This window comes from Cynocephalus volans, chromosome 16, assembly GCF_027409185.1.
Source record: "Cynocephalus volans isolate mCynVol1 chromosome 16, mCynVol1.pri, whole genome shotgun sequence".
NCBI lineage: Eukaryota > Metazoa > Chordata > Mammalia > Dermoptera > Cynocephalidae > Cynocephalus > Cynocephalus volans.
Genome location: NC_084475.1, coordinates 15,961,457 through 15,987,164, shown reverse-complemented (window position 1 = coordinate 15,987,164; position 25,708 = coordinate 15,961,457). Strand labels below are relative to the sequence as shown.

Sequence of the window (25,708 nt, the reverse complement as noted above, 5' to 3'; positions counted from 1 at the left end):
AGAAAAATGATATCACCACTTATAACCCCTAATCAATGCAATGATCGTCAATGGCTGCAAACATCACTAAATGAGAGGCATGCAGGCAATATGATTCTCCCCATGGAAGTACAGATCACCACAGAAGTAGTCTGAGTAAATAAAATAAATAAAAAATCAAACCTAATCTGGTCAGACCTTTTAGGTCTACCAATTTGCAGAGAACACAGGGGACAGAGGAAGAGGTTGAAACAACAGCCTGGGGACCCTATCAGCAAAATCCAGACTAGGGAAAACTCTATAGGACAAACCACCTAGTTTCTTAAAAACCAAATATAATAAAATAAAACAAACAGAGAAAGGAAATGAAAGAACAGAAATTGCAAGTAAAACAGAGAGGAAAAGGGAAACCATAGATTTGAAAAGATTTAAGAGAGATATTAACCAGTTGGGATGTATGGTTTGGATCTCAATGAGGTCAAACTTTAAAAAACACACACAAAAAGGCATTTTAGCCCAATCAGGGAAATGTAAACACAAATTCGATATCTGATGATATTAGGAAATTATCATTGATGGGGGGCAGTGATAGTTTTGTGGGTATATTTTCAAAGGAAATGCTTGTCTTTTAAATATATACACTGAAATGTTTACTAGGGAAGTCATAAGATGTCTGGCACTTACCTCAAAATAATGCTGGGGAGAATTACCTCAAAATAATGTTGGGGAGCGGGGCAAGGTAGATGCAATTATAAAGTAAAAAAGATTGACCATAATTGGTAATTGCTGAGGTAGGGTGGTGACTATATGAGGGTTCATCAGGCTCATCTCTCTACTTTTGTATATATTGAAATTTTCCACAATAAAAATGTTTGAAAATTGTGCGTCAAAATTATTACACTAAATGTAAAAAAAAAAAAAAAAAAAAAAAATCAATTAAAAAGCCGGGAAGAAATACTGCAGGACGGATAAATATCAAGGCTTACAGGTACAATTATGCTAACTGCGTTGAAGGGGCAGGATGAGTCATTCCCCTCCTTTTCTACATTTTCTGTAAGGTTCCTATATATTTTAATATTATTTTATGAGAAATTACGCATCATAAACGTTAGGGGGAAAAAACTTCATTTTCGCCGTCTCTGTCCTGGTCCTAAAAACCCGTCTATATTCTCTCCCCATGTCTGCCAGGTTTCCGCTAGGCTCCCGCCATCTTTTCCAACTTTAGATTATCCGGGTTCCGGGACTACGAGGCTTTTGAGGGAAGCGGGTCAGGTCCAGGGCGCCCTAACCGTCTACGTCACCCGCAGGCTGACTTCTGAGCCACACGCCCCCGAGCGCGGCCACCTCTAACGTCACAGCGATCCTGCGCTACCGTCCAGTTCTGACCCATAAAGAATATTCACGCGCGTGCGCGCAGCAGGACTACATCTCCCAGGAGACCCTGCGCCTCCAGGAGGGAACCCCTTGGCGGCGGAGGACTACATTACCCACCGACATCTTGCGGGAGGCGGTAGCTGGGCCTCGAGCGTACAACCATTGGTCTAGAGTCTGTGGGTAGCTACGCGGTGATTGGCCCAGGAGCCCGTCAGTTGCTGCCGAGAGCAGTTGAGTTTTGCTGTTGGACTGCGTGAGGAGGGTGGGAGAGCAGGGCGCAGGGATCCGGCCGCGCCCGCCGAGTCGGGTGAGTGACCTGATCCTCCGCCTTTCTCGCCGTCCTCTCGGAGATCTACACTTTCGCTTCCCGGGGTGGACCTGGGGGAACACACGAGCGCTGGTACTCACTTGGGGGCGGGGACTGTACGCACACGTGTCACATCTGACCTGAGAAGCATCTTAAGGGACTCAGGAAGCAAAATTCCGCGCACACCCCGAGACACCTGAACACGTGGGTTCCTCCCTCTTGGTCGTCCTCTCGGTCTTGGGGAGAAAAAGCACACCTGGACACCCGTGTCCCCACGCGGAGTCATCTGCAGAGACCCTCAGCTGAGCACATGAGCACACGGGTACTCACCCGCCGCGGGGTACCTGTGCACGGAGGCCGGGGGCGGCCGCAGAGAAGCCGGGTGGAGAAGGCAGACACTCACGCCTCCACCCACCCTGCCACTCACACCAGCAACCACCTATCTCTGGGTGCTGCGTTGTGTGTATCATACATGTACTGCAGCCATATTTCATTTTTTATTTTGTCTTTTTAGATAAATATCAAGGCTTACGGTACAAGAAGGAGATTTTGAACAAGCAGAAAAAGTAAGGCCACCATTGAACTGTATTTAACAAGCTCTTTCAGATGTATGAGCCTTTTTTTTTTTTTTTTTTTTACAAAGCTCATCACATATATTACCTTGCTTGATCCTCCCAGCAATCTGGGCTAGGCAGGGCAGACGTCATTCCCACTTTCCAGAAGAGAAAACTTAGCCCTTGTTAAATAAACCTAAGTTTTATGGGAGAGGCAGAACTTGAAGTCAGCCTTCTTGATCTGAGGTCTAAGCTTATATCCAGCTATGCAGAGTTGCTTATTTATCGAAATCTCTGCACAACCAGCCTTCCTCACCACCCATCACCTTGGGTGTGAATTGTGCAGTTACAGTCAGGGCTTCCAAAGGGAAGAGCCTAATATCCTCCAGTCTCCTGAAACTGAACCGGGACACCTGCCATCGGGCTTGCTTCTCCTTCCCTTCCAGACAGTCAGCAAACTGACATTGCTCAGTGTGACCTGAGCAATCCCTGGGTAACCCTGGGAGAGGTTTTGCCTGTCAGTCCCCTGTCCCATGTTTAAACTTCTTACAGGTGCCTGGGGAGGAGTTCCAGGGTGGGTGAGAAGGGGAAAAGAATCAGTGATGGATGAGATGGAGGTTGTCACTGTGTAGGCAGTGACTTCCCTGTTACTCCAAGTATTCAAGAAATAGGTTAATTCTGAGATCCTTTCTAAAATCATTTTATATTTAGTTTTGGTTTAGGGTTTTTTTGTTTGTTTTTGCCATAACAAACTCAAACAAGGGCCAGACCGTGGTTCGCTCGGGAAAGTGTGGTGCTGGTAACACCAAGGCCATGGGTTCAGATCCCATATAGGGACAGCTGGTTCCCTCACTGGCTGAGCGTGATGCTGACAACACCTAGACAAGGGTTAAGATCCCCTTACCGGTCATCTTTAAAAAAAAAAAAAAGAAATTCAGACAATATGGAATTACATAGAGAAAGAGAAAGAGCTACCTTTCCTATCTCCTTCCCATTTCTTTCCCCAGTGGGAACTTACCAACTACCTGTTGGTGTGCATGTTGTTAGAGACCTTTTTCTATACATGTATGCTTTACAAACCTGTATAGTCGCTTCTCAGCCTTTTGGCTAAGATCAAGAGTATACAACTGTACAGAGGGTATATATGTCTTGCTGTTTTTCTTTTACAAAAGTGGGATTATACTAGACATACTGCTCTGAAACCTGCTTTTTTATGATTTGATCTACGGTGGGCATTTTTCCAAGTGAGTGTGTATAGTTCTGGCTCATTCTTTGTAATGGATGCATAGTATTCCACTGCATGGATGTCACTTAGTGTATTTATCCATTTATCTATTGCTGAGCATTTGTGTTATATTCAGTTTTACAAATAATGATGCAGTGTGCAACATTTTACACACCTATGCTAGTATTTCTCCAGATCAGTGCTTCTCAACCAGGAGCAGTTTTGTCCCCGAGGGGACCTTTGGCAGTATCTAGAAGCATTTTTGATTGTCACAATTAGAGTGTGGTGATAGAGACCAAGGGCACTGCTAAACATCCTATAATGCATAGGACAGCCAGCACCAACAAAGAATCATTCTTTCTAAAATGTCAGTAGTGCTGAGATTGACAAACCCTGATATAGAAAAAGGTGGAATTAGATATTTTGGAAGTAAGTATGTATTTTTAAAAACCAGTGCCCAGCAAATTTTGGCACAGCTACTTGATGGAATATTATTCAGCCATTTAAAATGATATTTATGAAGATCTTGTAGCAATATGGAAATGCACTTATGACATTTTGCATTTTTTAAATTTATTTATTTTTTTAAAAGATGACCGGTAAGGGGATCTTAACCCTTGACTTGTTGTTGTCAGCACCACGCTCACCTCTCACTCAGTGAGCAACTGGCCATCCCTATATGGGATCCGAACCCGGGGCCTTGGTGTTATCAGCACCACACTCTCCCGAGTGAGCCACGGGCCAACCCGACATTTTGCATTTTAAAAGCCAGGATACTGGAAAAAAAGCAAGAAGGGGATATGTGAAGTAAAAAGTGTTAAGGTCATAGGGTTCTTTTTTCCTCTGTCTCCTAAACTTTCTGAAGCTCATTATTTCTTCTATAATCTAAAAGTTCTTTGGTTTTAAATCATTTGTTCGTTAACTGTTTTTAAGGCCTTTGCTGAATGCTAGGCACTGTGCTGGTCTCTGGAGTTACAGCTGTACGTAAGTAGGTGACTGAGTCCTCACCTACACAGAGCCTCCTTCCTGTGGGCAGAGAGGACAGGGACTCCACGTTAACAAGTACTGTGAATGCTACAAAGGAACTAAGTACATCTCCCGGAAGGGATGCTCTTTAGCTGAGCTCTGGTGGATGAGAGGAGCTACCCTTGGGAAGTGTGAGTGGGGGGTGGCAGTGGGGCTGCCTTTCAGATGTGGGGAACTGGATGTGCAGAGGCGAGGCTGGTAGATAGGAGCACTCCCGGCATTTTCTGGGAACTGGTCAGAAGCACTCAGACCACCCAAGTCAAGTGGGGGGAGGGGAAGAATTGTGCAGAGTAAGGCTGAACAGGTAAGCAGGGTTCAGATCAGGTGGGACCTCGTAGTATCATTTCATAGTGTAACAAAGCCCCACTCTGCTGGGGGGGCCTGAAGTGTGTGCAAAGAAAGGGGAAGGGAAATGCGAAGGGGCTGCTGGGCTCTTCCTTTCGATAGTGTGGGCTTGTTAAAGAATCCCAGCCCTGTTCTCTGTCCCTGTATATCCTTCAGTCCCCCTCAGTGTTCAACGTGAGTGGGTTCACGTTTTACCTCGGGCACGGGTTTGCCATAACTTTGCCAGACATCACTGGTAAGCCAATTGATTTCTGGGAATGAATGAATTCCTATCAAGCCTGTTCATTCATTCTGTTCACAGATATTATTGAGCACTTACTCTAATGGGCTTTATTCCAGGAACTGGAAATGTAGGGGTGAATAAATGAGACCAAGAACACGTTTCCTTCTAGTCGGGGAGAGAGATAAGAATGAATGTATGGTAGGAATATCCCATTGTAGTAAGTACTGTAGGGACTGGCCGGTTAGCTTAGCTGGTTAGAGTGCAGTGTTGTTACACTACAGTCGAGGGTTCGGATCCCCATGCCAGGCAGTCAGCCACCAAAAAAAAAAAAAAGAAAGAAATGTTATAAAGCAGAGTAATGTGGGGGTTCTTTTAGACAAGCTGGTAAGGGAGGGCTGCTCTGAGGAGGAGATGTTTGAGCAGAGACCCTAAGAAACCTGCATTGGTATTTCCTCCATGTCTTTTGCAGATAACTTGACACAGATGGACATTGTATGGGCCAGAGGCAGGGATGGTTGGCTATGACCCCAAAGCAGATGGCAGAAATAACTCCAAGTTGGAGGTGGCAGTGGCTGGGTCTGTGTCTGGACTTGTCACTCGGGTACTGATCAGCCCCTTGGATGTCATCAAGATCCGTTTCCAGGTACCCTTTTCCACTTTTTCCATGCAGTGGGCTGGAGTTCAATCTTTCTTGCAAGAGCAGGTCCTAAAACTTTAAATGTTGTCAAGGTGAAGTGCTTTGTTGCCTTCGTTACCTCTTCTGAAATTTCTCCTGCCCCCACTGTCCTGACCTTTTTGATTTTGATTCCTAGCTTCAGATTGAGCGCCTGACTCGCAGTGACCCCAAAGCAAAATACTATGGGATCCTACAGGCCTTGAGACAGATTTTGCAGGAAGAGGGCCCAACAGCATTCTGGAAAGGACACGTCCCAGCCCAGCTTCTCTCCATAGGCTATGGAGCTTTCCAAGTAGGTGGCAGGGGACCCTTGCAAAAGGCAAAGCTGGGAAGGCCCCTTGGGTCATATTGCTCAGTGGAGGAGCAGAGGGAAGGTGAGGCAAGCAGGGATGCTGCCTGGGGGATGGCAGTGACAGGCAGTCCCCACACCTCCCACTCGCCTTAACTGGGAACCCAACTGACCAACTGAAAACGTCAGACTGTCCTGTGTCTTAGGCACTCCCTTGCCCACATCCCCCACCGTCCATCCCGGGAGACTTAGGTATTGCACAGAGGAGACTGACTTGACACCATGTCCCCACGGGGCTTGGCAGATGGATACTGATGCTTTTCATTTTTTGAAATAACTTCGTATGTGTGTTTTGTCTGAACTTCACAACAGCATTGTGAGGAAGGTAGAGCGGGTGTGGTGTGGATTGCAGGGAGGCTCAGTGAGCTGTCTGAGGTCACATAGCCTGTATGCAGTGAGGCTACTATTAGTACCCAGGCTTTTTGACTTTTAGTCATTCATTCATTCAGCTGAGTGCCAGTGTATTCCAGAGAATACAGCATGTAGTTGTATGGCAGTAGTAGTGGGAATGGCCACCCCTTGTACAGTACAGATTGTGGGTCAGGCCCTGTTATCAGCACCACACTCTCCCGAGTGAGCCACGGGCCGGCCCTAGGCCCTGTTATAAACATGTCACATGTACTGTCTCACAGCAGTCCTTTGAGGTGGATTCTGTTGTCACTCCTGTTCTACGGATGAGAACACTGTGGCAGACAGAGCTTACGTAATTAACCCAAGCAAAGGCACTAGCTAGAAGGTGGTAGAGCCAGGATTCCCCTCTAGGCAGCTAGCACCAGAGTCATCCCTGGAACATCACAGCAATGGCTCAAGTCAGGCGCTTACTGGGTGGGCATGCGCCTGCCATTCCATCTCTGCATCTGGCACACGAAGAAACACTGCAGTGTGATGAATGAATACAGCAATAGGATGGTCTCAGGAAGCCAGACCTTCTGGAGGTGGCTGGAGGAAGGTGTTAGGGGTTACCCCATGGAACATGCTCCAACAGAATCTGCTCCAGAGAAAGTGATTCTCCAGCAGTGCTGCACCCAGCTGCACCGAAGGGGTCCCCTGCCAAGAATTGGATAATAGCCATCTTTTCCCAGTTCTCAGAAAATTAAGTTAGCGAGTAGAATTTTCTGATATAAAATTTTCCCATATGTTTTCTTTTTTTGTTTTTTGCGGCTAGCCAGTACAGAGATTCAAACCCTTGACCTTGGTTTTATACTATATATTTTTTCTTAACCCTTTGGGTATTTGGCTCTGTTACACTTCTTGCTGTGTAACGGAGATGCAAAGAAGTGTTACTCAAAGCAACATGAATGCAGTGAGAAGCCCGAAGGGACTGCACCTCAGCAACTCCTCTGTTAGTAGGAGAAACTGGGTACAGCGCTGATTCAAAGTTAGTTTCTGTTTTTTATTGTAAAGACAAGGAAGTTTCACAGGAAAAATCAGTTGATTCAATCATTTTAAAAGAACACTAAGACATGGGCAATGTGACAAAAGTTATCTATGGCTAAGTATAGCTTGAACAATGGAAACTAGTAACATCATTAAAATTAACAACGTGACATTCCAAAGTACAACCTGTGAAAAGCTAAGTTGATCAAACTGTGATCATTATCTAAAATATAACCTCTCCTTAAATGATTTAAGCAAAAGTTACATTCTTATGATTAAATCTAAGTATAATTGTCTCTAAAGTTTCCACCAACAAACAGCCTGCCCTTAGCAAACATTTTTTTCACATTTTTCCCTATAGCAGTTCTTTAAAATCTCTTAACAGGATCGGTGTGACAACCACCCGTTAGCTCTAAAATCATTAAAGTATACAATCCCATACCTAAGCAGTGATTAGAGTTGATTAGATGGGCTATTGCCCACTAGCTGTGGGCTTTTGCCCCTGGCCGGGAACTTTTGTCCCATACATGAATTACCTAAAAACCCTATGCTAAAAGTCAACTGAGAATCAACATATACTTGATTAGAATTGATTAGGTAGGCTTTTGCTTGCTGGCCGTGGACTTTTGTCCCTTAATTGAGGATTTTTGTCCCATACATGTATTACCTAAAAACCGTATCCTAAAAATCAAATGAGAATCAAGATTTCTAACCCTCTACATGGCTCTACTCAAATAGAGTATAAAATGGCATCTGAGTTTCACACAAAATGGTATATTTATTGTATTCTGTCACTGCTCAAGAAGAGTATTTCCTCACCTTTTCCTTGTCTCCCGGACTGGGCGCCATCTGGATTATGGTGGTGTATCGGGGGAGTATTTGGTCTCAGCCTTCCTCTCTCGTCCTTTGGGCTGTCAGTGACTTTTTCACTCACTCTTGCAGTTTTTGTCATTTGAACTGCTGACCGAGCTGGTCCACAGAGCCAGCAAACACGACACCAGCGAATTCTCTGTTCACTTCGTGTGTGGTGGCCTGTCTGCCTGCGTGGCCACTCTCGGCGTGCAGCCTGTGGATGTTCTGCGCACCCGCTTTGCAGCTCAGGGTGAGCCCAAGGTGAGTGGTCAGGAGCAAGGGGAGCCCGAATAAGGAAGGTGTTACAGGAGCTGGGGTTCTTTTCCTTACAGAAACCAAAGCTGGGAAAGCCTTGGGTTTTCAGCTCATCAGTCAGTTTGTAAAACCTGTCACCATGGTCAGCACCATACAAGATGCTCTATGTCTTTGCCTCGAAGAAGCTCACAGCCTCCCTGGGGGGCAACCTACAGGTGTGAAGCAGAATAAATAAAGACCCAACAGGGGACAGGACCAAGGAAGTCATCTGGAAAAGTAAAACTCAAGAAATTAATGTATTATGGGCCGGCCAGTGGCTCACTCAGGAGAGTGTGGTGCTGATAACACCAAGGCCGTGGGTTAAGATCCCCTTACCGGTCATCTTTTAAAAAAAAAAAAAAAGAAGAAGAACTTGATCTGGGACCAGTTAAGAATATCTGTGGTTTTTTTTTTTTTTTTTTTTTTTTTTTTGTCTTTTTGTGACCGGTGTACCTTGCTCAGCCAGTGAGCACACCGGCCATCCTTATATAGGATCCGAACCCGCAGTGGCAGCACTGCTGCGCTCCCAGCGCCGCACTCTCCTGAGTGCGCCACGGGGTCGGCCCAGAATATCTGTGGTTTTAGTTCTGCCAGTTCTTTGTGTTGCTTGGGGGGAAGACCCTGGCTGGGAAGGCCTTTCTGTTTAGGAAGCATCCTGATGACCTTTTTGGTTGAGAAGGGCAAAGTCACCTGGGAACAGTCTGGAAGAAGACAGTTGGGACATAGGAGCTAAATTGTTTTGTAAGATAATTCAGTAGGACATGGAGGTTTGGGGTGACTGCCTTGACAGAGAGATGGGATGATGGGCCCTAGAAGCTGAGCAGAGAAATGGAAGGGAAGGTGTTTATAGGTAATAGAGGACAAATTAACCTCAGTAACATGGTGGCTGCAGGCCTGGAGAAGTGAAGGCTGTGACAGTCCAACTTTCCTGTTCTGGGTCTGCCGTAATCCTCTTCTGTTACTTTCCAACTTTTTGTTTGTTTGGGGGGGTTTTTTGGCAGCTGGCCAGCACGGGGATCCAAGCCCTTGACCTTGATGTTACAACGCCACGCTCTAACCAACAGAGCTAACTGGTCAGCCTGTTCCTTCCCAATCTTTATTAAAAGTCTGTGAGGAGGAAAAAGTGAAGGCAGTATTGAAAAGAAAACAGTATATTACCTCTCTAGCTTAGACAATTGACACTTTGGATTTTAGATTGCGGTCTAACCAACTGAGCTAAACAGCCAGCTCTTATTAAAGATGAGGGTTTACAATATGGCTGTTACTAGTCTAAGGAAGTTTTGCGTTTTTTTTTTTTTTTTTTTAAAGATGACCGGTAAGGGGATCTTAACCCTTGACTTGGTGTTGTCAGCACCACGCTCTCCCAAGTGAGCCACGGGCTGGTCTAGTTTTGCAGTTTTGAACCAGTTTTCTTCCCCTCACTTTCACACACAGCTATTCTCTAGGAGTTCCACAACTATAAACATTTACATATGGGTTATTGTGTAAACATAAGTTTTCATTTCTTTTAGGTAAATACCTAGGAGTGGGATTTTCGGCTTTTATGGTTTGTATGGTAAGAATGTTTAATTTCATAAGAAAAAGCCAAACCATTTCCTAAGTGGCCATACCATTTTGCATTCTCACCAGCAATTCCAATTGCTGTATATCCTCACTAATACTTAGCATTATCAGTTTTTATTATTTATTTATTTTTGCAGCTGGCCAGTACAGAAATCTGAACCCATGATCTTGGTGTTAATAAGGCTGTGTTCTAACCAACTGAGCTTTTCAGCCAGCCCTGATTATCAGTTTTTAATTTTTAGTTTTTAGATTTTAGCCCTTCAGATAAGTATGAATAGTGGTATCTAATTGTGGTTTTAATTTACGTTTCCTTTTTTTTCTTTTGGCGGTTGGCAGTACAGGGCTCTGAACCCTCGACCTTGATGTTATAGGACTGCAGTCTAACTGTCGTTTGAAGAGCAGATGATTTTAATTTTGACATAGTCCAATTTGTCAATTTGTTCTTTCATGGATTGTGCTTTTGTATCTAAGAAATCTTTGCCTAACTCAGAGTCACAAAAATTTTCTATCAAGAGCTCTTTCTTGTTCTCTGAATCTTACCTCTTTATTGAAAAATAAATCCTCTTTTTTTTATCATGAAGGTGATACCTTCTCTGTGGTCAGAGAATATTAGTTATAATGTTATGGGTGGTTTCTTTTTCTTTCATTTTTCTCTGCTATCCACACCATCTTTTCCTTCCAAGTTACTTCCCCTTCCTTCCCATTTGAGCATTTTGTTTTTTTATTTTTCTTTTTTATTTTTTGTCTTTTTCGTGACCGGCACTCAGCCAGTGAGTGCACCGGCCATTCCCATATAGGATCCGAACCCGCGGCAGGAGTGTCGCCGCGCTCCCAGAGCTGCACTCTCCCGAGTGCGCCACGGGCTCGGCCCCCATTTGAGCATTTTGGTCTCTGTTTTTTATGAAGGCTTTCCTTAAGTGTCTGGCTGAGCCTTGCTTGCCAACCCACTGTTAAGAGGGTGACAGAGAGCAGAGTAGGACCTCTGGGCAGGACTGTTGCCCAGTGGCCTGCCCTTAGGGCCTGGCACTTTCATGGAATCCCCAGGGTGGAGTCCTTCTGTGGTCTGAGGGCAAAGTGGTGCAAAAGGCAGCTTCCTCTCAGTCCCTCACTTTCAGCCCGGTGCCCCGCCATGCTCCCAGCTGGGCCAAGTCAGAGCCCCGCGGGTCAATATCACATAAAATACATTTATAGAAGGGTACTGAGGAAAGCAAATGACCTGCGCTCTTCCTGCATAGATGTTGCCTGTTGACGCTTTGAGAAAGGTTATTGTAGTAGCCCCAGTTTTAGTTACCCACAGTCAGCCACGGTCCCAAAATAGGTGAGTACAGGACAATAACATTTCAAAAGAGAGACCACATTCATATAACTTTTATTATATTATTCTATTTTATTATTATTTTTGCTAATCTCTTAGTGTGCATAATTTATAAATTAAATTTTATCATAGGTATGCCTGTATAGGAAAAATGTAGTATATACAGGGCTCAGTTCTGAGGTTTCAGGCACCCACTGGGGGTCTTGGAATGTATCCCCCACGGATAAGGGGTGACTACCGTACATATGCATGTGGCAAAAACTCCAAACAGCATGAAGTGGCGTATGGTAAATCTCTGTCTTCCCTTGGCCCCCAGGGCTGCCCCCCGCCCCTGTTCCCTGTGGAGGTAATCGCTGCTCCTCCTTTCTGTATCTCTGAAGGGGGCAGAATCTCTGCATACGGTTTGTTTCCTCCACAAACACAGTGTCCATTCTTCTGCATCTTGCTGGGTCCATTTGTCTATTTTGGAGATTATTCCCTGTCCGTCATAGAGATGGCACCATCCTGTTTTAACAGCTGCTCTGCGTTGTAAGCTGGTGTGTAACCATCAGCCACAGGTGGACGTTGCTTCTTTCACAGTTCCACAGGATGACTCTCTGAACACAGACTTTTGTGCACATGTGTGGCTGTAACCATTGTATAAATTCATAGAAGGCGAACTGCTCGAAAACCCCACTCTTTGATTTTTTTCTCCAGCATTTTCTTTGACTGTCCTCTTGCAGGAGAAGCTACGCTCCTGGCAGCTGAGTTTTTAGGTGAGGGGAGGTAGATATGATGGGCTGTGTTCTAGGGCTCAGACCACCTCATGAACTCACTCAAGTTGTGTGTGTGCATGTCCAGGTCTACAAAACCCTGCGGCAAGCCGTAGTGACCATGTACAGGACCGAAGGCCCTTTGGTCTTCTACAAAGGCTTGACTCCCACCCTGATCGCCATCTTCCCCTACGCTGGGCTCCAGTTCTCCTGTTACAACTCCTTGAAGCATGTGTACGAGTGGGTCCTACCAGCCAAAGCAAAGACAAACGGTGAGACAGCCCCCAAATGGAGGGGGTCACCCTACCCCACCCCAGGCTGGGACAGCTCTTTCTGAATCACAAAGGAAATACCCTTTTCCTGTCAGAAGCTAAGACCCGGCTGTTCTCTGTCCCTGGCTCTGTGATGTCATAACGAAACAAACCAACCCAGTGGCTCAGAGATGACTTGACTTCTTCCGGTTCTTGCCATACCCGTCACTGGAGTCACTGAAATTTATTTCCAGTGACTGGTTCTGCCTTTCATTTTTGTCAGATGTCGAACTTGCAAATTGCCTGGGTTTTTTGCTGTTTTTTTGTTGTTGTTGGTTTGGTGGGAATAGGGGAAGACTGGGTGGTGGAGCATCCCGTTTCCTGTTCAGCCTAGAACCGAGTCATGGCAGAGCCTGCAGGCCCAACTGCCTCCAGCTGGGGGTGCTGCGGGAAGGTGGTTTGTAGTCCCTTATCATTCCTGCTGAACGTGGCTGTTGCTTAAATTCCTCTTGGAGATCAAAGGATGTTTGTGGAGTTTTAGTTTGTGGAGTCTTTGTTTGAGGATTAGACCTGGCGACCTTTAAATTGCCCACCATTGATTGCATTTCTCTTATCTTTCCCCTCAATCCTGCTTCTCTGGTTCAGAGAACATCAAAAACCTGCTGTGTGGCAGTGGAGCTGGAGTCATCAGCAAGACCCTGACATATCCACTGGACCTCATCAAGAAACGGCTGCAGGTTGGAGGGTTCGAGCAGGCCCGAGCTACCTTTGGCCAGGTGAGTCGTCCCCCTGCTGAAAGATCTGACCCTTGCCCTCATAGGCAATGCTTCCCCCCCACAACCCCTTAACCCCAGTCTGTCTCTAGGAATCCCCAAGCACATGGGAAAGCCACATGCAAAGAGTATTGGGGAGTATAGGCACTTGTGTCTTAGGCACTATAGAAAGATCCAGGCCAAGGAGGATTCACAGTTTCTGCTCTTAAAATGTATCCAGTCCAGCTTGGCTGTAGAATAAACTCACATAAGAAAGGTCCCGAATGCCAGCCCCGTGGCGCACTCGGGAGAGTGCCGCGCTGGGAGCTCAGCAGTGCTCCCGCCGCAGGTTCGGATCCTATATAAGGATGGCCGGTGCGCTCACTGGCTGAGTGCAGTGCGGCTGGTCACAAAAAGACAAAAAAAAAAAATAATAAAATAAATGCTATTATAGAAACAGAAAAACATAAACATACTCGGGCCGAGCCCGTGGCGCGCTCGGGAGAGTGCGGTGCTGGGAGTGCGGCGATGCTCCCGCGGCGGGTTCGGATCCTATATAGGAATGGCTGGTGCACTCACTGGCTGAGTGCCGGTCACGAAAAAGACCAAAAAAAAAAAAAAGAAAAGAAAGAAAGGTCCCGAATATTAAAGAACACAGAGAAGGAAACTCACACTGGGGCATGGCTTCTTTGCTTTTTGCTGTTGATGTTCCTGGAAAGTGGTGAGTTGAATTTGAGCAACTAAGATGTACTTTATTTATTTTTTTTTTAAAAGATGACTGGTAAGGGGATCTCAGCCCTTGGCTTGGTGTTGTTAGCACCATGCTCAGCCAGTAGGCCAACCAGCCATCCCTATATAGGGATCCAAACCCGTGGCCTTGGTGTTATCAGCACCACACTCTCCCAAGTGAGCCACGGGCCGGCCCTAAGACGTACTGTAGATGCACTAGAAGGGTCACCATTCAGAGAAGCCCCATCATAGACAATGTTGTAGTGTGAATAGCCACTCCTGCTGAGTGGTTCAGATTTTCACATACTGGTTTTCTTCTGCTCCTTTTGGAACACTGATTTTGTGAAAGGCTGTGGTAGGAGGGTGGGTAGTTCCAGGGATTTTCCCTCAGATTCTGGGAACCTGGGATGTTGACGCATGAAGAAACCTGCCTGACAGATGTCAGAGGAGAGAGAGAGAGAAGAACAGGAGGCAGGGAAGGGAGCGAGCACTGCTCACTTGGGGGGAAGAAAAAGAATTGGATTTATGGTTGTCATACTTTTTTCTTGTAGGAAACTTGAGAAAATTCAGATAGACAAAAAGAAAGATCAGAATCCTCTGTAACTTCACTACCTCCGAGACATAATCTCTCATCTTTTTATTTCTTTGCATAAGTAAATACATGTGTGTATATTTTAACAAAACTGGGGTCACACTATGCAAAGGAGATTTTGTAACCTCTATTTACTTACTTGTCCTAAAGGGACAGTTTGAATCTGGACGGGGAGAGATGGTGAGAGCCCAGGGTGGAGGAGGGAGGCCCTGCTCCTGACGGAGATGAGTGAAATCCTGTTTGGCTGGAGGTGGGAGGGAGAATGGGAGGACCAGTGGGAGATAAGGTCAGGTCAGGGAGGGAAGTTGAGGCACCTTGAACACCAGGCCTCAGAACTTGGACTTGATTCTTTGTGATGTCGTCATCAGGAGTTTTGGAGCTTTTGGAGGGGACCTGGGCATGAGGAGGGTTGTGCCTTGGGGACACAGGCGTGACAGCAGGATGTGATGTCAGAAGGTGAGGCTGGAGGCAGGGAGGCCAGGCTAGAGGGGTGGCACTAGCCAAGCTAACAATAGTTAATGAGGGCCAGATTCAGATCTGCTGCCCAAGGGAGACCAGGTGGGATGAGTGAAGGGTCAGAGATGCCCCTGGGTCCACAGCTGTCCCTCGATTCTTCAGAGCCACTGGCAACCAATGCCTCCTTGGCAGGAAGGAGCTCTGTCCAGCTGCTGATCTCCAGGCACTTCCTCTGTTAAGTCTGACTTAGCCCACTTGGAATAGAAAGAATGAGGTTAATTTATTTGCTGTCTAGTTTTGCATTCATTCCATCATCCAGCAAGTATCTATCGGGAGCTAGGAGGTGCCAGGTACTGTGTTGACACAGGAGTAGAGCCAGCATCTGTTTTAATTACCTACCCTCTTCTCAACCAGAGTAACCTTCCCCTCCCCAGGTTCGGCACTACAGGGGCGTCCTGGATTGCGCCAAGCAGGTGCTGCAAGAGGAAGGCACCCAGGGCTTATTCAAGGGCCTGTCCCCCAGCCTGCTGAAGGCTGCCCTCTCCACGGGCTTTATGTTCTTCTGGTATGAGTTCTTCTGTAACTTGTTCCACTGCATGAAGAGGGCAGACAGATAGCTTTGAGGGCAGGAAGGGCCTGTGGTCTTCACTGTAGTCAGCATCCAGAAAGAAGTAAGACTGAGCTCCGACCTCATGTTGCACTGAGAGGTGCTGCCTAATCCAGCCCTCCAAATCAGCCATCCTGAGCTTGAAGAGCTGTTGGGAGCACGGCAGCAGCCTTGAATCCAGCTGGCTGGGACACCACCAGAAGGGCAAGGGCTTTCTCAACGAAAGAACACAGGGAGAACACAGGACTTGGTCTGTGGGGACCCAACAATGAAAGTGACAAGGAGCTTGAAGTTCCTCCACTGTCCAGGCCAAACTCAAGAGAAAACAGATGCCTTCTATACTTCTTAGTCCCGTCTGCCAGGAGAACTCTCCTGGTTGTGGATGGGCCTTAGCTGGAGTGCAGAGGGCTGGGTGTGGGCTCTTTGCAGGAGTCTGGTTCTCACACTTGGGCTGTTTTTCCCATCAACTTATTTAATAGACATTAAAGCTAAAAGCACATTCCTTATCTTACTCTTCCGTCTTCCCTTACAAATCACACCCTTACAAAGTCTGAGGGGAAGGACCCTTCCTTCCTCAAATTCCATTTTTCTCGATAGTTGCAGCTGTCAGGCAGCTGTGCTTCTGGTTCTGGGGGAGAATTCAAGCTGAGTTGATCACTTCCTAACTCCCCATGCCCAGGTCTTTGTGTCTGCACCACCCCCAGGCCATTCTCTCCAGGACGGGACTGGTCATGGCCGTGGGCCTCAATGGGATTCCAAAGAAAGCAGATAACAGCCTCCGCAGAAGTGGAGGGACGTGCTGATGGGCAGGAGTGGGTAAAGTGGGGAGCCCTTTCCCCAGTCTATTTCAGATGGCTCCTTCACTGGGCACTCAGTTAGTAGCCCTGTTGGGGTGAGTAGCTTACAGCTGGGCCAGTTGGCATCAGCACCACTCAGGACAGTCCTCCTTGGCTCGGCATGGTGCTGCATGTGCCCTCCTCTGTAATTCCAGGAGGGCCTCAGTGAAGAAGCTGCCCAGTGACGGGGATGGAAGAAAGGGGCCGGGCAGACGCCTGGTGAGGGTGCAGTTGGTGACCAGGGGAGTTACTAGAGCACTGGGACCCACACAGATCTCTCTAGATGCAGAGGAGAAACCTCAGTTACAGGTGTATGAGAGGAGAGGGAAATCTCCAGAACCCACCTGCTGGCCTGTGGGTGCCAGGAGGGAGGAGCAGCACTGGCACCCTGCCCTCATGTCTGGCTCCCACGCCAGCCTCAGTAGGCTTGGGGTGCTGCGGCCCTCACTCCCCACCGGTCCTGGGCCCCTTCTCACCATTATGGTTCCCTGTCTCTGGTTTGGGTCTTTGTGGTCTGAGGCTTCTTCCTTGGTCTTGGCTGCTGCTTCTGAAGGTCCCTGCTGCAGCCGGTGGGTGCTCTGAGCTCCATGGGGCTTCTGGCATTCAGGGCCTGGGGCTGTGGGGAGACAGTTGCCTGAATGTATTTTTTGTGACATTCCATTGAAGTAAAGTTTATTCTCATCTCTCCTGCTCGTTGGTTTCTTTTGCTGCAGCTGAGTTTTCTTCATCCATGGTCTGGTGACCGCTTGGCAGTCACTGGAGAGAAAGCACTTTGGCTACAGGAAACCACCATCAGCACCTCTGCCTTGTCTGAGCCAGTGGGAGGAGACAGGGGTCTTTCCACTGTCCTGATGCCCTCGTGCGACCCCAGGCAGACCGCAGGGCCGGCCCTGTCTGGGCTGCCGGCCCGCGCCCCACCCTCCCCAGCCTGGAAGGGGGCTTGCTCCACTTCAGGGGCTCCCAACACCTCGTGGGCCGCAAGTTGCCGACCTTTTCCCTTGGGCTGACCCTTTGATTTCAAACTTATTTTAGCAGTGTCGCATGTGCTTGGAGCAGGAGACGGGGTTGGTGGGATCTGATCCAGCCCGTACAGCCCCTGTCGTCTCTACCGTGACGACTCGGCGCGGGGCTGGGGTAGGGCGGGGCTGGGGGAGGGGTGAAGGCTGTCGCACCTGCGAGGATGCGGACCCGGGTCCGGACCGTGCCCTCCGCAGGCTCCTCCCGCGCCGCGCGGCCTGGAGGTGTCTTCTCTTCTGACCCACTTCACCTGAGCCCTGGCAAGGGACAGGGTGGGTGGGAAGCCCCCGCGCAAGAGCCAGGGTTTCATGCAGACCTAGGAGCGGTCCGGCCCAGCGCCCGCGACCCCTTGTGGTCCCCGACAGGGCTGGGGCGCACAGGGTGAGGAGGGGACAGGGGCACACTGAGTTCCTCCTGGGGGGGGTGGCATTGTCACCCAAGTCCCCGCGGCCCCGCCTCGGCTTCACGCCGGGGTTGGGGGAGGGCTCATAGTGCCCCGGGGGTCCAGCAGGGGGGGCTGGCGAGCCGGCCCCGGCCACGCCCCGGCGCCGCGCTCGGAAATGAGCTCAGCGGCGGCGGCACTCGCAGAGCCGCGGTCGCCGGGTGCGCGCTCCATGCTCGCGGAGTCGTCCCCGGGCACGCGGGCGCGGCGCCGGCCCGGCAGGTGGGTCCCGGCGCTCACGGACTCTCCCAGCCGACGGCGGGCTCCACAGCCGGCCCTGCGCCCCCGGGGAAGGGCGTTCCGGGCTTGGGGAAGCTGCCGAGGTCTGGAGACCCCGAAGGTCGCCTTCCTTGACCAGAGGGGAGGCACCGGGTCGAGGGAGAGAACTGCAGCGGGTATTACCTCTCGGGGACGCACCATCGCGCTCCCCCGTTTAAGAGGAAGGATCCAGACTGGAGCTCAGGGATTAGGAGTCCTGTGGGGGTAGGGCCAGGTGTCCGCCCTCGGGACGCCAGTGTACCCAGTCCGACCCGGGGAGAGACTGGTCGGGACAGTGGGAATTCGGGCTCCGACCGGCGGGGGCAGCAGACGAGACGCCTGCACCTACCCACGCAGGCCTGCCCAAACCCGAGGGCTGGAGGGGTGGGTTTTGTGGAGGGGTAGAAGATTAGGGAGAGGGGCTCGGGACCTTTGGGGCAGAGCAGTCCGCAGCTCGAAGCTTCCAGCCTTGTCACTGGCCCGGAATCGTCCTGCACCAGCAGCTTCTAGGCCGGTTTTTATCCATACGAGTATATAAAGGCAAGTCTAATATCCACCTGTCCTCACCCCCAGCTCGGCGTACCCCCTCATCCCCAAATCTACCTTGAGATCGACGGAGAATAACCTTGCTTCCTGCTGGAACTGGAGCATTCATCTTTGATCTCTTTACTCTTGTGTAATCCCAGAAGCCTGGGGTTTCCGAAGCTGAGCAGCAGGTGCCTGGTTGGTGCCCAGTCGCCGCCAGAAGCCAAGCCTGGTGGGCTCTCAGCCAGCTACCGAGTACCATGGACCGCCCAGGAGCACCTGTCCCCAGAGCTGGCCAGTCCCACCAAGTCTGCAGGACTGGGAACCCGGGCTTCACGCTCCACACCTGAGGCCTCTCCCTTCGCCTCTTCTCCCCAGGTGCTGTCATTAGTTCCAGCCCAGTAAAGAGCTGCTGGGGCTGGATGGACAGTCATGGGGGAGCCCAGTAGAGAGGAGTATAAAATCCAGTCTTTTGATGCAGACACTCAGCAGCTGCTGAAGACAGCACTCAAAGGTGAGCACAGGAGCCCCTCCTGTGGGGGTCAGGAGCTGCAGAGAAGGGGCCATGTGGGCCAGCACTGGAGGGCTGAGCCCTAGGGGCCGGGAGTGCTCGGCCCTCTCCCTTCCCTTTTTGAGAATAGGAGTCAGCAACGTAACTCTTGAACTGGGAGACAAGCTACATTTAGGGCAATATTTGGAGTTATGAATCATAGTCACCTCTGAGACTGTACGGCCTTTTTTTAAAGTTTAAGTACCCATAAAACAGCATCGTTCCTGCCCTTCAAGCTCTTACGTTTGAATTGCTGGTTTCTGCATTCCTGCAGCTGGCTCTCTGGAATGTGCAGAGCTACCTGACTTGGGACAGAGGACAGAGTATTCAGCTTGGCAGAGAAGATAGAGTAATTGCCCTGGCCCGATGCCTTCTCTCTGTAACAATCAGGACAGAATTTTGACTCAGCGAACAATTAGCAGTGCCCACCACATGCCAAGCTAAGCCAGTGGGGGAGGCCCTGCATGGCCTATTCTTGTCAGGGGTTTGCACATGTATTTTACAACAATACGTTCTTCCGTGAAATTGCTGTTAAAGACTTGTCATTCAGTGTTCCTTCCTCAACCTAGTGCCAGGGGAAGATGTGTGTCCTAAGAAGCCAGCTTTCTTACTTTGGTCTCTACCAGCCACATAACTCTCCCTGTTCTCTGATTGGGCAACCAGGAGGCTGACAGCCAGAGCTGCCCCTGTGTGTGGTTACCGTCCTTCTCTGTTTTCTGATCTCTAAATTTAAGCATATGGTGGGAGTGCTCTATCGTATAGGTCTCAAATCCTTAGAAGCAGGTGGAGGCAAATGCGGTAAAGCAGCAGCTTTAGACTCCCCTCCTATCTCTACCCCTAGATCCAGGTGCTGTGGACTTGGAGAAAGTGGCCAATGTGATTGTGGACCATTCTCTGCAGGACTGTGTGTTCAGCAAGGAAGCAGGACGCATGTGCTACGCCATCATTCAGGTTGGGGGGGCGGGTAGAGTAAAGGGAGCTATTTTGAGGCAGGTGCTTCACCAGCGGGCAGAGGGCAGCAGGACAGATTGAAAGGGTTTAGCTCAAAGGCAGAGAGGCATAGGATGGGTGGGGTTGTGACGGCACTGCCCCCTGCTCCTCACTTTCCTCTCCCTGGCTCACAGGCAGAGAGTAAACAAGCAGGCCAGAGTATCTTCCGGCGTGGGCTCCTCAACCGGCTACAGCAGGAGTACCAGGCTCGGGAGCAGCTGCGAGCACGCTCCCTACAGGGCTGGGTCTGCTATGTCACCTTTATCTGCAACATCTTTGACTACCTGAGGGTGAGGCTCCAGCAGCCAATCTGGGACTGTCTTCCTAGGCCCAGGTTCGACTGCTCCCCTTGGCCACTAAGCCTGGTGCTTTGACCCCTTCTCTTCCCCAATAGGTGAACAACATGCCCATGATGGCCCTGGTGAACCCTGTCTATGACTGCCTCTTCCGGCTGGCCCAGCCGGACAGTCTGAGCAAGGAGGAGGAGGTGGGTGGCCCTGGCACAGAAGGCTGTGGATGTGGGCAGTCTGACCCAGCTGAGAATGCCAGCCCATTGTCCATGGAGGCCTTGGAGGGCATCACTCCTGGGGCAGGAGCCTGGTAGGGGCATTTAAGGCCTGTCATGGTTCCAGGACAAGTTGCCAGGTCTGGAATTTATCCAGAACAGAGAGCAGCCAAAACCTTCTGGCTTAGAGGCTTTCTTCCCAGTAAGAAAGCCAATCTATGATAGGAATGTTGAGAGCCACAGCCAGCTGTGGGTACAGATGGCCCAGAAACCAGACCAGAGTCAAGCAGTGTGGGGGAGGTAGAGAAGTGGGCTGAAGAAGCAGTTTGGAGACAGGCCTGAGTCCAGGCTGGCTAGGTGAGGACCTAAGGCAAGTTCGTGAACTCGTAGGATGTGGGTAGTATCTACTGCGTGATGTCAGGAGGAAGAGAACAGGTGTAAAGGCAAAGCTTGGTGCCTAGCACTCAGTAAGTGCTCTGTGATAGGTTGGCCCTGCCTGGGGCTCACCAGGGGTCCCCCCCGCTGCCCCCTGCAGGTGGACTGCCTGGTGCTGCAGCTGCACCGGGTGGGGGAGCAGCTGGAGAAGATGAATGGGCAGCGCATGGATGAGCTCTTTGTCCTGATCCGGGATGGCTTCCTGCTCCCAACTGGCCTCAGCTCCCTGGCCCAGCTGCTGCTGTTGGAGATCATTGAGTTCCGGGCAGCCGGCTGGAAGATGACCCCGGCTGCCCACAAGTATTACTACAGTGAGGTTTCTGACTAGTTCTCCAGATCAAGGCTTCCTCACCAGCAGCACTGGCCTTTCTTGCACCCACCTTCCCAGACTTTTTCCCTTTTAGACTTTCCCATCTCCCGGTGAGATATTCCCCACTTACACTGTGGTCCTGCCCCAAGCCCTTCCCCTCCACTTTCGGCTTGGCAGTTCCCACCAAACAGACCTGCTCACCAGGCTCAAGACTGTGCCCCTTCCCCCACAGTCCCATCAGCCTCTCTCTCCCACCACCTTCTACCTGGGCTGGGCAGAGAGGGTCAACTCCTAACAAACAACCGCTGCCCTGTGTAACCATGGTGCAACAGCTGCCTTGGTGCCTCAGTTTCCCCATCTGTAAAATGGGTAGCCACAGCCATTGGTGGGATGCTTTGGGATGTCAAGGGGCAGAGGCAGAGCACAAGTCACACCAGAAACTCTTTTTTATACGTTTTATACAAGGACCACTTTGGAAAGGAGTGTATTTCCTCCAGTCAGTTTTAATGAATGCTAGTACTAGATCACATGCTACAGCAGTTCAGTGTGAGAATTTTCTAATAAATCGTTTCTGATACTAAACCTGCTTCCTTTCTTATCATCCAAAGGTCCACCCCAATCTGTGGGAAGAGAAGACTGGGCCCTGAGTTTCTTGAAGGAAATCCCCAAGTCAATATGTTTCCTCTTTATAAGGAGTTGGGGAGGGAGAACAAGTTCGATCCCCAAAGGAAGAAAGGTTAATGGGCCGTAACCATGCTGCCGCATCCTTCTTGTGAGGCCTGTCCACCCTCAGAAAAGAACTACATCCGTAACCCACAGATATTTCTCAGCATGGCAGCGGCTCACACTGTTTCCTGCGGAAGAGGGCCTGGGCTCCTGGAACCTCTCCACTCCCTCTACCACCAGCGGTAGTGGGCCAGGGCACGGTTGGCCTCGGCCATCTTGTGCATATCGTGCTTCCTCTTGATCACAGGGCCCTGGTTATGAAAAGCCTCCAGCAGCTCATGTGACAGCTTCTCTGGCATTAGCGTCCGCCGGTGCTTCTTCTCCCGGCACTCAGTAATCATCCACTTCATGGCCAGGAAGCGGCGACGTCGGTCAGCTAGGGGCACAGGGACCTGGGTGAGACAGGACATGGGCAAGTTGGTCCAAGGGCCTGCCAGAGCGCTACTGAGTGGCTGCATGTTCTCTCTGGACCAGCCCTAGTAAGGTTCCGAAGGAGAGCTTTCCTCAGCTTTGGGTGACTTCTGCGTAGCAGGCGTAAGAGGCATTCATTCTGCAAACGTTCATGAAGCACTGACTTCTTTTCCTCCTAAATGGAGGCTCTGCCAAATTGATACAAGCACCAACTGGGAAAAGCCCCGTTAGCTGGGGCGACTTAGCCACCTCAGACCATGGGTGCCTAAAAACAAGATCCTCTGTCCAAGAATCATTTTCCAGGCCCTCTATGTGCCAGGTACCATGCTAGAGATGTAGGCATTAATGAGAAAGTCCCTGCCCTTATGGAGTTTATACTAAAAAAGAAGACAAGAAAACCCACTATGACAATGAAATATAATTAAATGTTATGACAGAGACACCTAGTTCAGTCCAACAAACGGTAATAAAGCATCAGTTATGGGTAAAGCACTATGACAGACACTTGTGTATAAAGACAGAATATAGGGCTGGCCAATTAGCTCAGTTGGTTAGAGTATGGTGTTATAACACCAACAGCAAGGGTTTGGATCCCCATACTGGCCAGCCACCAAAAAACCCTCCCCCAGAATGAGTAAAGATAAGATATAAACACAGTCCCTCACCATGACAAGTTTCCAGTTTAAGACACACAGGATGGTGGACAGAAAAAGGGGAGGGGAATAGTTTCCCAGAAAATGTCATTTAGATACTTCTTTTCCTTTTTTTCCATCTTCTGCCTGTGATTTTTACCCTACCGGACTCAGATGAATAGATCCCGACAATCCCCAGTCCCTGGAGAGATATCAATCTTGTCCAACTCTGGGCCCTCCCTCCCCTAAGCACCCCCATCTTATTTCCCATGTGGGCAGCCCTGCTTTCTTGCCTGACCATCACCTGGTAGAAATGGCCACCCCTGAGGATGGGTACCAGCCCAATCACAGGCTCACAGTTTTTCAGAGCTTGGTGGAAGATGGTGTAGGGGTTGCGTTCGATGGTTGCCTGTTCCTCTGCAGAAGCAGCATGGTACTTCTCAAACTGCTTCCTTTTCACAGCTTCCAGAGTCTGCAAAAGGATACAGTAGAAGAAGCTGCCTCAGGCTCCTAAAGGGTTTACTCAGCTCAGCTAGTACCTTGCCCTTTACTCCCATCGTCTGGTTCTTCTACTGCAGTGCAGCTCCCTAGCATATCCAAGACAAAGTTTTTAAGTGCCTCCCCCTTTGCTAGTCTAGGACAGAAAGAGTGGGCTGAGATTTGTGATCTGGGCGGGTGCCGAGATGGCAGTTGTTGACTGCTGCAGACACTAACTCGTTAAAGCCCCCACCAAGGCTGGCCAGTTAGCTCAGTTGGTTAGCACACAGCCTTGTTACACCAAGATCAGGGGTTCGGATAGCCAATCCGGCCAGCCGCCCCCCCCCCAAAAAAAAGCTCCCACCCCCACACATGCAGGGAAGTTAATTTTTTTTCTTCACATCTGTATCAACCACCCAGATCAGGGAAGTTAAGTTTAATGACAAGTCTAGGAATCCATTCTCATTTTTCTATCTACCTATTTATTTAAGTTGGCCGGTACAGGGACTGAACTCTGGACATTGGTGTTCCTTCTCTCTTAAACTAAACTGAGGCCGGTTTGCTCAGTTGGTCAGAACTTGGTGTTATAACACCAAATCAAGGGTTCGGATCCCTGTACCTTACCAGCCAGCTGCCAAAACAAAGAAAAACTAAACTGAAAGAACCAAGTACAAAGCTACAGGGAAAAAAGAGGACAGTAGGAAGGTACTGTTTACCTGTGTCATCAGAGATCTGGCCAGTATTTTGTTTCCTCCTTTCATCATCATGTTGATGAATTTACTTCAAAGAGAAAAGCAGCACGTTTAGCTTTCCAAAGCTGTATCACAGAATCCTCACCGTAGACCCTCCCTGAGACAGTCCCAGTCCATGGAGCAACAACGTTTGTTTCCCTCTAACCTGATCGCTGGGTCTTCAAACACAGAGCTCGTTCTCGTCGCTGGAGCAGCTTTAATAAGCTGAGTCTTCTTCAGGTCCAGATCATACTTCTCCTCCTCAGTGAGCTCGGCCACAGGCTTGCGGTAATGTTCCTTGTCGATCACGGGATCCCTATATTCAGGACCATAGCGGCTCCACCTCACTTGCGTTAGCCTGGGAGGGGGAAGAGCAGGAGGCGGGCAAAAGCTGACTCCACACGTGAATAAGCTTGACTTAACAATAGGCATGCTTGCCCACTCGCCACGAGGGAGAGGGGCGCGGAGACCGCTAGCTAAGCCTGAACCACAATCACTTTGGTTCGTGTCCCATGAGATAGGAAGACCTTCCTAACCAGGTCAGGAGAGTCTCCTCTTTGTCCAGTGCTAGTGGTAAGGACAGGCTCCCCGCTTATGCATCTCTCCCCAACCTCCCAACACGTAGGCGATCCCCGCCTGAGCTCTTTAGCAGGGCAGCACTTTTAGGTCCCTAGATCAGCCCGGCCCCTCAGGCGAGGGGCCGTCACTAAGCCTTCAGTTTGGCCCAAGGTCACGCAGCTAGTTGGGAGGCTTGATTCCAGATACCCCGGCCCTCCGGGCAGTGCTCTGACCGAGGTCCCGCGCAGCCTGCCTGTGGCTCTTTTCCTTCCCCGCAGGTCCCTCCGTGAAGACCCAAGCGGCGCCCCCAGCTGCCCGCCACTCTCTCACCCGGGAAGCCGCAAGACAACACGCCGTACACTCAGCGTCAGGCCCGACCACCCTCCCGCAGCCCCGACTGTGGCGGCTGCCATCTTGGCTGGCTACGAGGACCCCGCCAGGACTGCCCTCGGCGCGCCTGAGCGAGTGACGCGAGACGGGTTAAAATCTCCACAGGGTCCTAGATCTGCGTTCCAGCCCATTGATCCGGGCTCTAGAGTCCCTCATGCCGAGGCCCAAAGGGAAGAGCTAAAGGGAACCACTCGCTCTCCCAATATCCGTTGCAGTCCGGCGTGACACTCGGTGGCCGCGCTCGCTCCCCTCAGGTCCACATGCAGGCCCCGCCCCGACTCGTCTCTTGCAGACTCTCGCGAGGTTTGAGGCCGCCG

At 49.8% G+C, this 25,708-nt stretch overlaps 3 protein-coding genes and 1 long non-coding RNA gene across 7 annotated transcripts; 2 read left to right on the top strand and 2 right to left on the bottom strand.

Moving 5' to 3' along the window:
• The first annotated feature begins 1,581 nt into the window (after positions 1 to 1,581).
• Positions 1,582 to 16,111, top strand: SLC25A19 (solute carrier family 25 member 19). 3 transcript variants are annotated; one of them, XM_063080568.1, is made up of 8 exons: positions 1,582 to 1,660; positions 2,175 to 2,226; positions 5,503 to 5,676; positions 5,846 to 6,001; positions 8,378 to 8,548; positions 12,300 to 12,483; positions 13,108 to 13,238; positions 15,426 to 16,111. In XM_063080568.1, exons 3-8 carry the CDS (start codon positions 5,545 to 5,547, stop codon positions 15,606 to 15,608), a joined length of 957 nt encoding a protein of 318 aa, XP_062936638.1. In that variant the 5' UTR covers positions 1,582 to 1,660; positions 2,175 to 2,226; positions 5,503 to 5,544; the 3' UTR covers positions 15,609 to 16,111. The 3 variants fall into 3 exon arrangements, with proteins under 3 accessions (XP_062936638.1, XP_062936640.1, XP_062936639.1); XM_063080569.1 differs by lacking the exon at positions 1,582 to 1,660 and adding an exon at positions 1,901 to 1,982; XM_063080570.1 differs by lacking the exon at positions 2,175 to 2,226 and having other exon boundaries at positions 1,601 to 1,660.
• LOC134364610 (uncharacterized) lies at positions 14,576 to 17,907 on the bottom strand. The gene is made up of 3 exons (XR_010021857.1): positions 17,607 to 17,907; positions 16,911 to 17,050; positions 14,576 to 15,245 (listed from the first exon to the last, which is right to left on the bottom strand). It is a non-coding gene; the product is annotated as an uncharacterized LOC134364610 (long non-coding RNA).
• A 126-nt stretch (positions 17,908 to 18,033) lies between these two features.
• Positions 18,034 to 22,033, top strand: MIF4GD (MIF4G domain containing). Of its 2 annotated transcripts, none has more exons than XM_063080574.1 (6): positions 18,034 to 18,115; positions 18,725 to 19,190; positions 20,068 to 20,177; positions 20,351 to 20,506; positions 20,611 to 20,703; positions 21,257 to 22,033. In XM_063080574.1, the coding sequence occupies exons 2-6, from the start codon at positions 19,109 to 19,111 to the stop codon at positions 21,482 to 21,484; spliced, it is 669 nt and encodes a 222-aa protein (XP_062936644.1). In that variant the 5' UTR covers positions 18,034 to 18,115; positions 18,725 to 19,108; the 3' UTR covers positions 21,485 to 22,033. The 2 variants fall into 2 exon arrangements, with proteins under 2 accessions (XP_062936644.1, XP_062936642.1); XM_063080572.1 differs by having other exon boundaries at positions 18,046 to 18,115; positions 19,055 to 19,190.
• On the bottom strand, positions 21,921 to 25,649 carry MRPS7 (mitochondrial ribosomal protein S7). The gene is made up of 5 exons (XM_063080571.1): positions 25,332 to 25,649; positions 24,610 to 24,801; positions 24,429 to 24,492; positions 23,540 to 23,707; positions 21,921 to 22,584 (listed from the first exon to the last, which is right to left on the bottom strand). Exons 1-5 carry the CDS (start codon positions 25,412 to 25,414, stop codon positions 22,363 to 22,365), a joined length of 729 nt encoding a protein of 242 aa, XP_062936641.1. The 5' UTR covers positions 25,415 to 25,649; the 3' UTR covers positions 21,921 to 22,362.
• Positions 25,650 to 25,708: the final 59 nt, after the last annotated feature.

Excerpts from the sequence above, each read along its gene's own strand:
- SLC25A19 (XM_063080568.1), top strand. The coding sequence starts at position 5,545 with ATGGTTGGCTATGACCCCAAAGCAGATGGCAGAAATAACTCCAAGTTG. Across the intron at positions 5,677-5,845 it reads TCATCAAGATCCGTTTCCAG|CTTCAGATTGAGCGCCTGAC; the intron begins GTACCCTTTTCC and ends TTTGATTCCTAG. Across the intron at positions 8,549-12,299 it reads CAGCTCAGGGTGAGCCCAAG|GTCTACAAAACCCTGCGGCA; the intron begins GTGAGTGGTCAG and ends GTGCATGTCCAG.
- MIF4GD (XM_063080574.1), top strand. The coding sequence starts at position 19,109 with ATGGGGGAGCCCAGTAGAGAGGAGTATAAAATCCAGTCTTTTGATGCA. Across the intron at positions 19,191-20,067 it reads GCTGAAGACAGCACTCAAAG|ATCCAGGTGCTGTGGACTTG; the intron begins GTGAGCACAGGA and ends CTCTACCCCTAG. Across the intron at positions 20,178-20,350 it reads TGTGCTACGCCATCATTCAG|GCAGAGAGTAAACAAGCAGG; the intron begins GTTGGGGGGGCG and ends CCTGGCTCACAG.
- MRPS7 (XM_063080571.1), bottom strand. The coding sequence starts at position 25,414 with ATGGCAGCCGCCACAGTCGGGGCTGCGGGAGGGTGGTCGGGCCTGACG. Across the intron at positions 23,708-24,428 it reads CCAGATCTCTGATGACACAG|ACTCTGGAAGCTGTGAAAAG; the intron begins GTAAACAGTACC and ends ATCCTTTTGCAG. Across the intron at positions 22,585-23,539 it reads GGGGTGGCCATTTCTACCAG|GTCCCTGTGCCCCTAGCTGA; the intron begins GTGATGGTCAGG and ends TGTCTCACCCAG.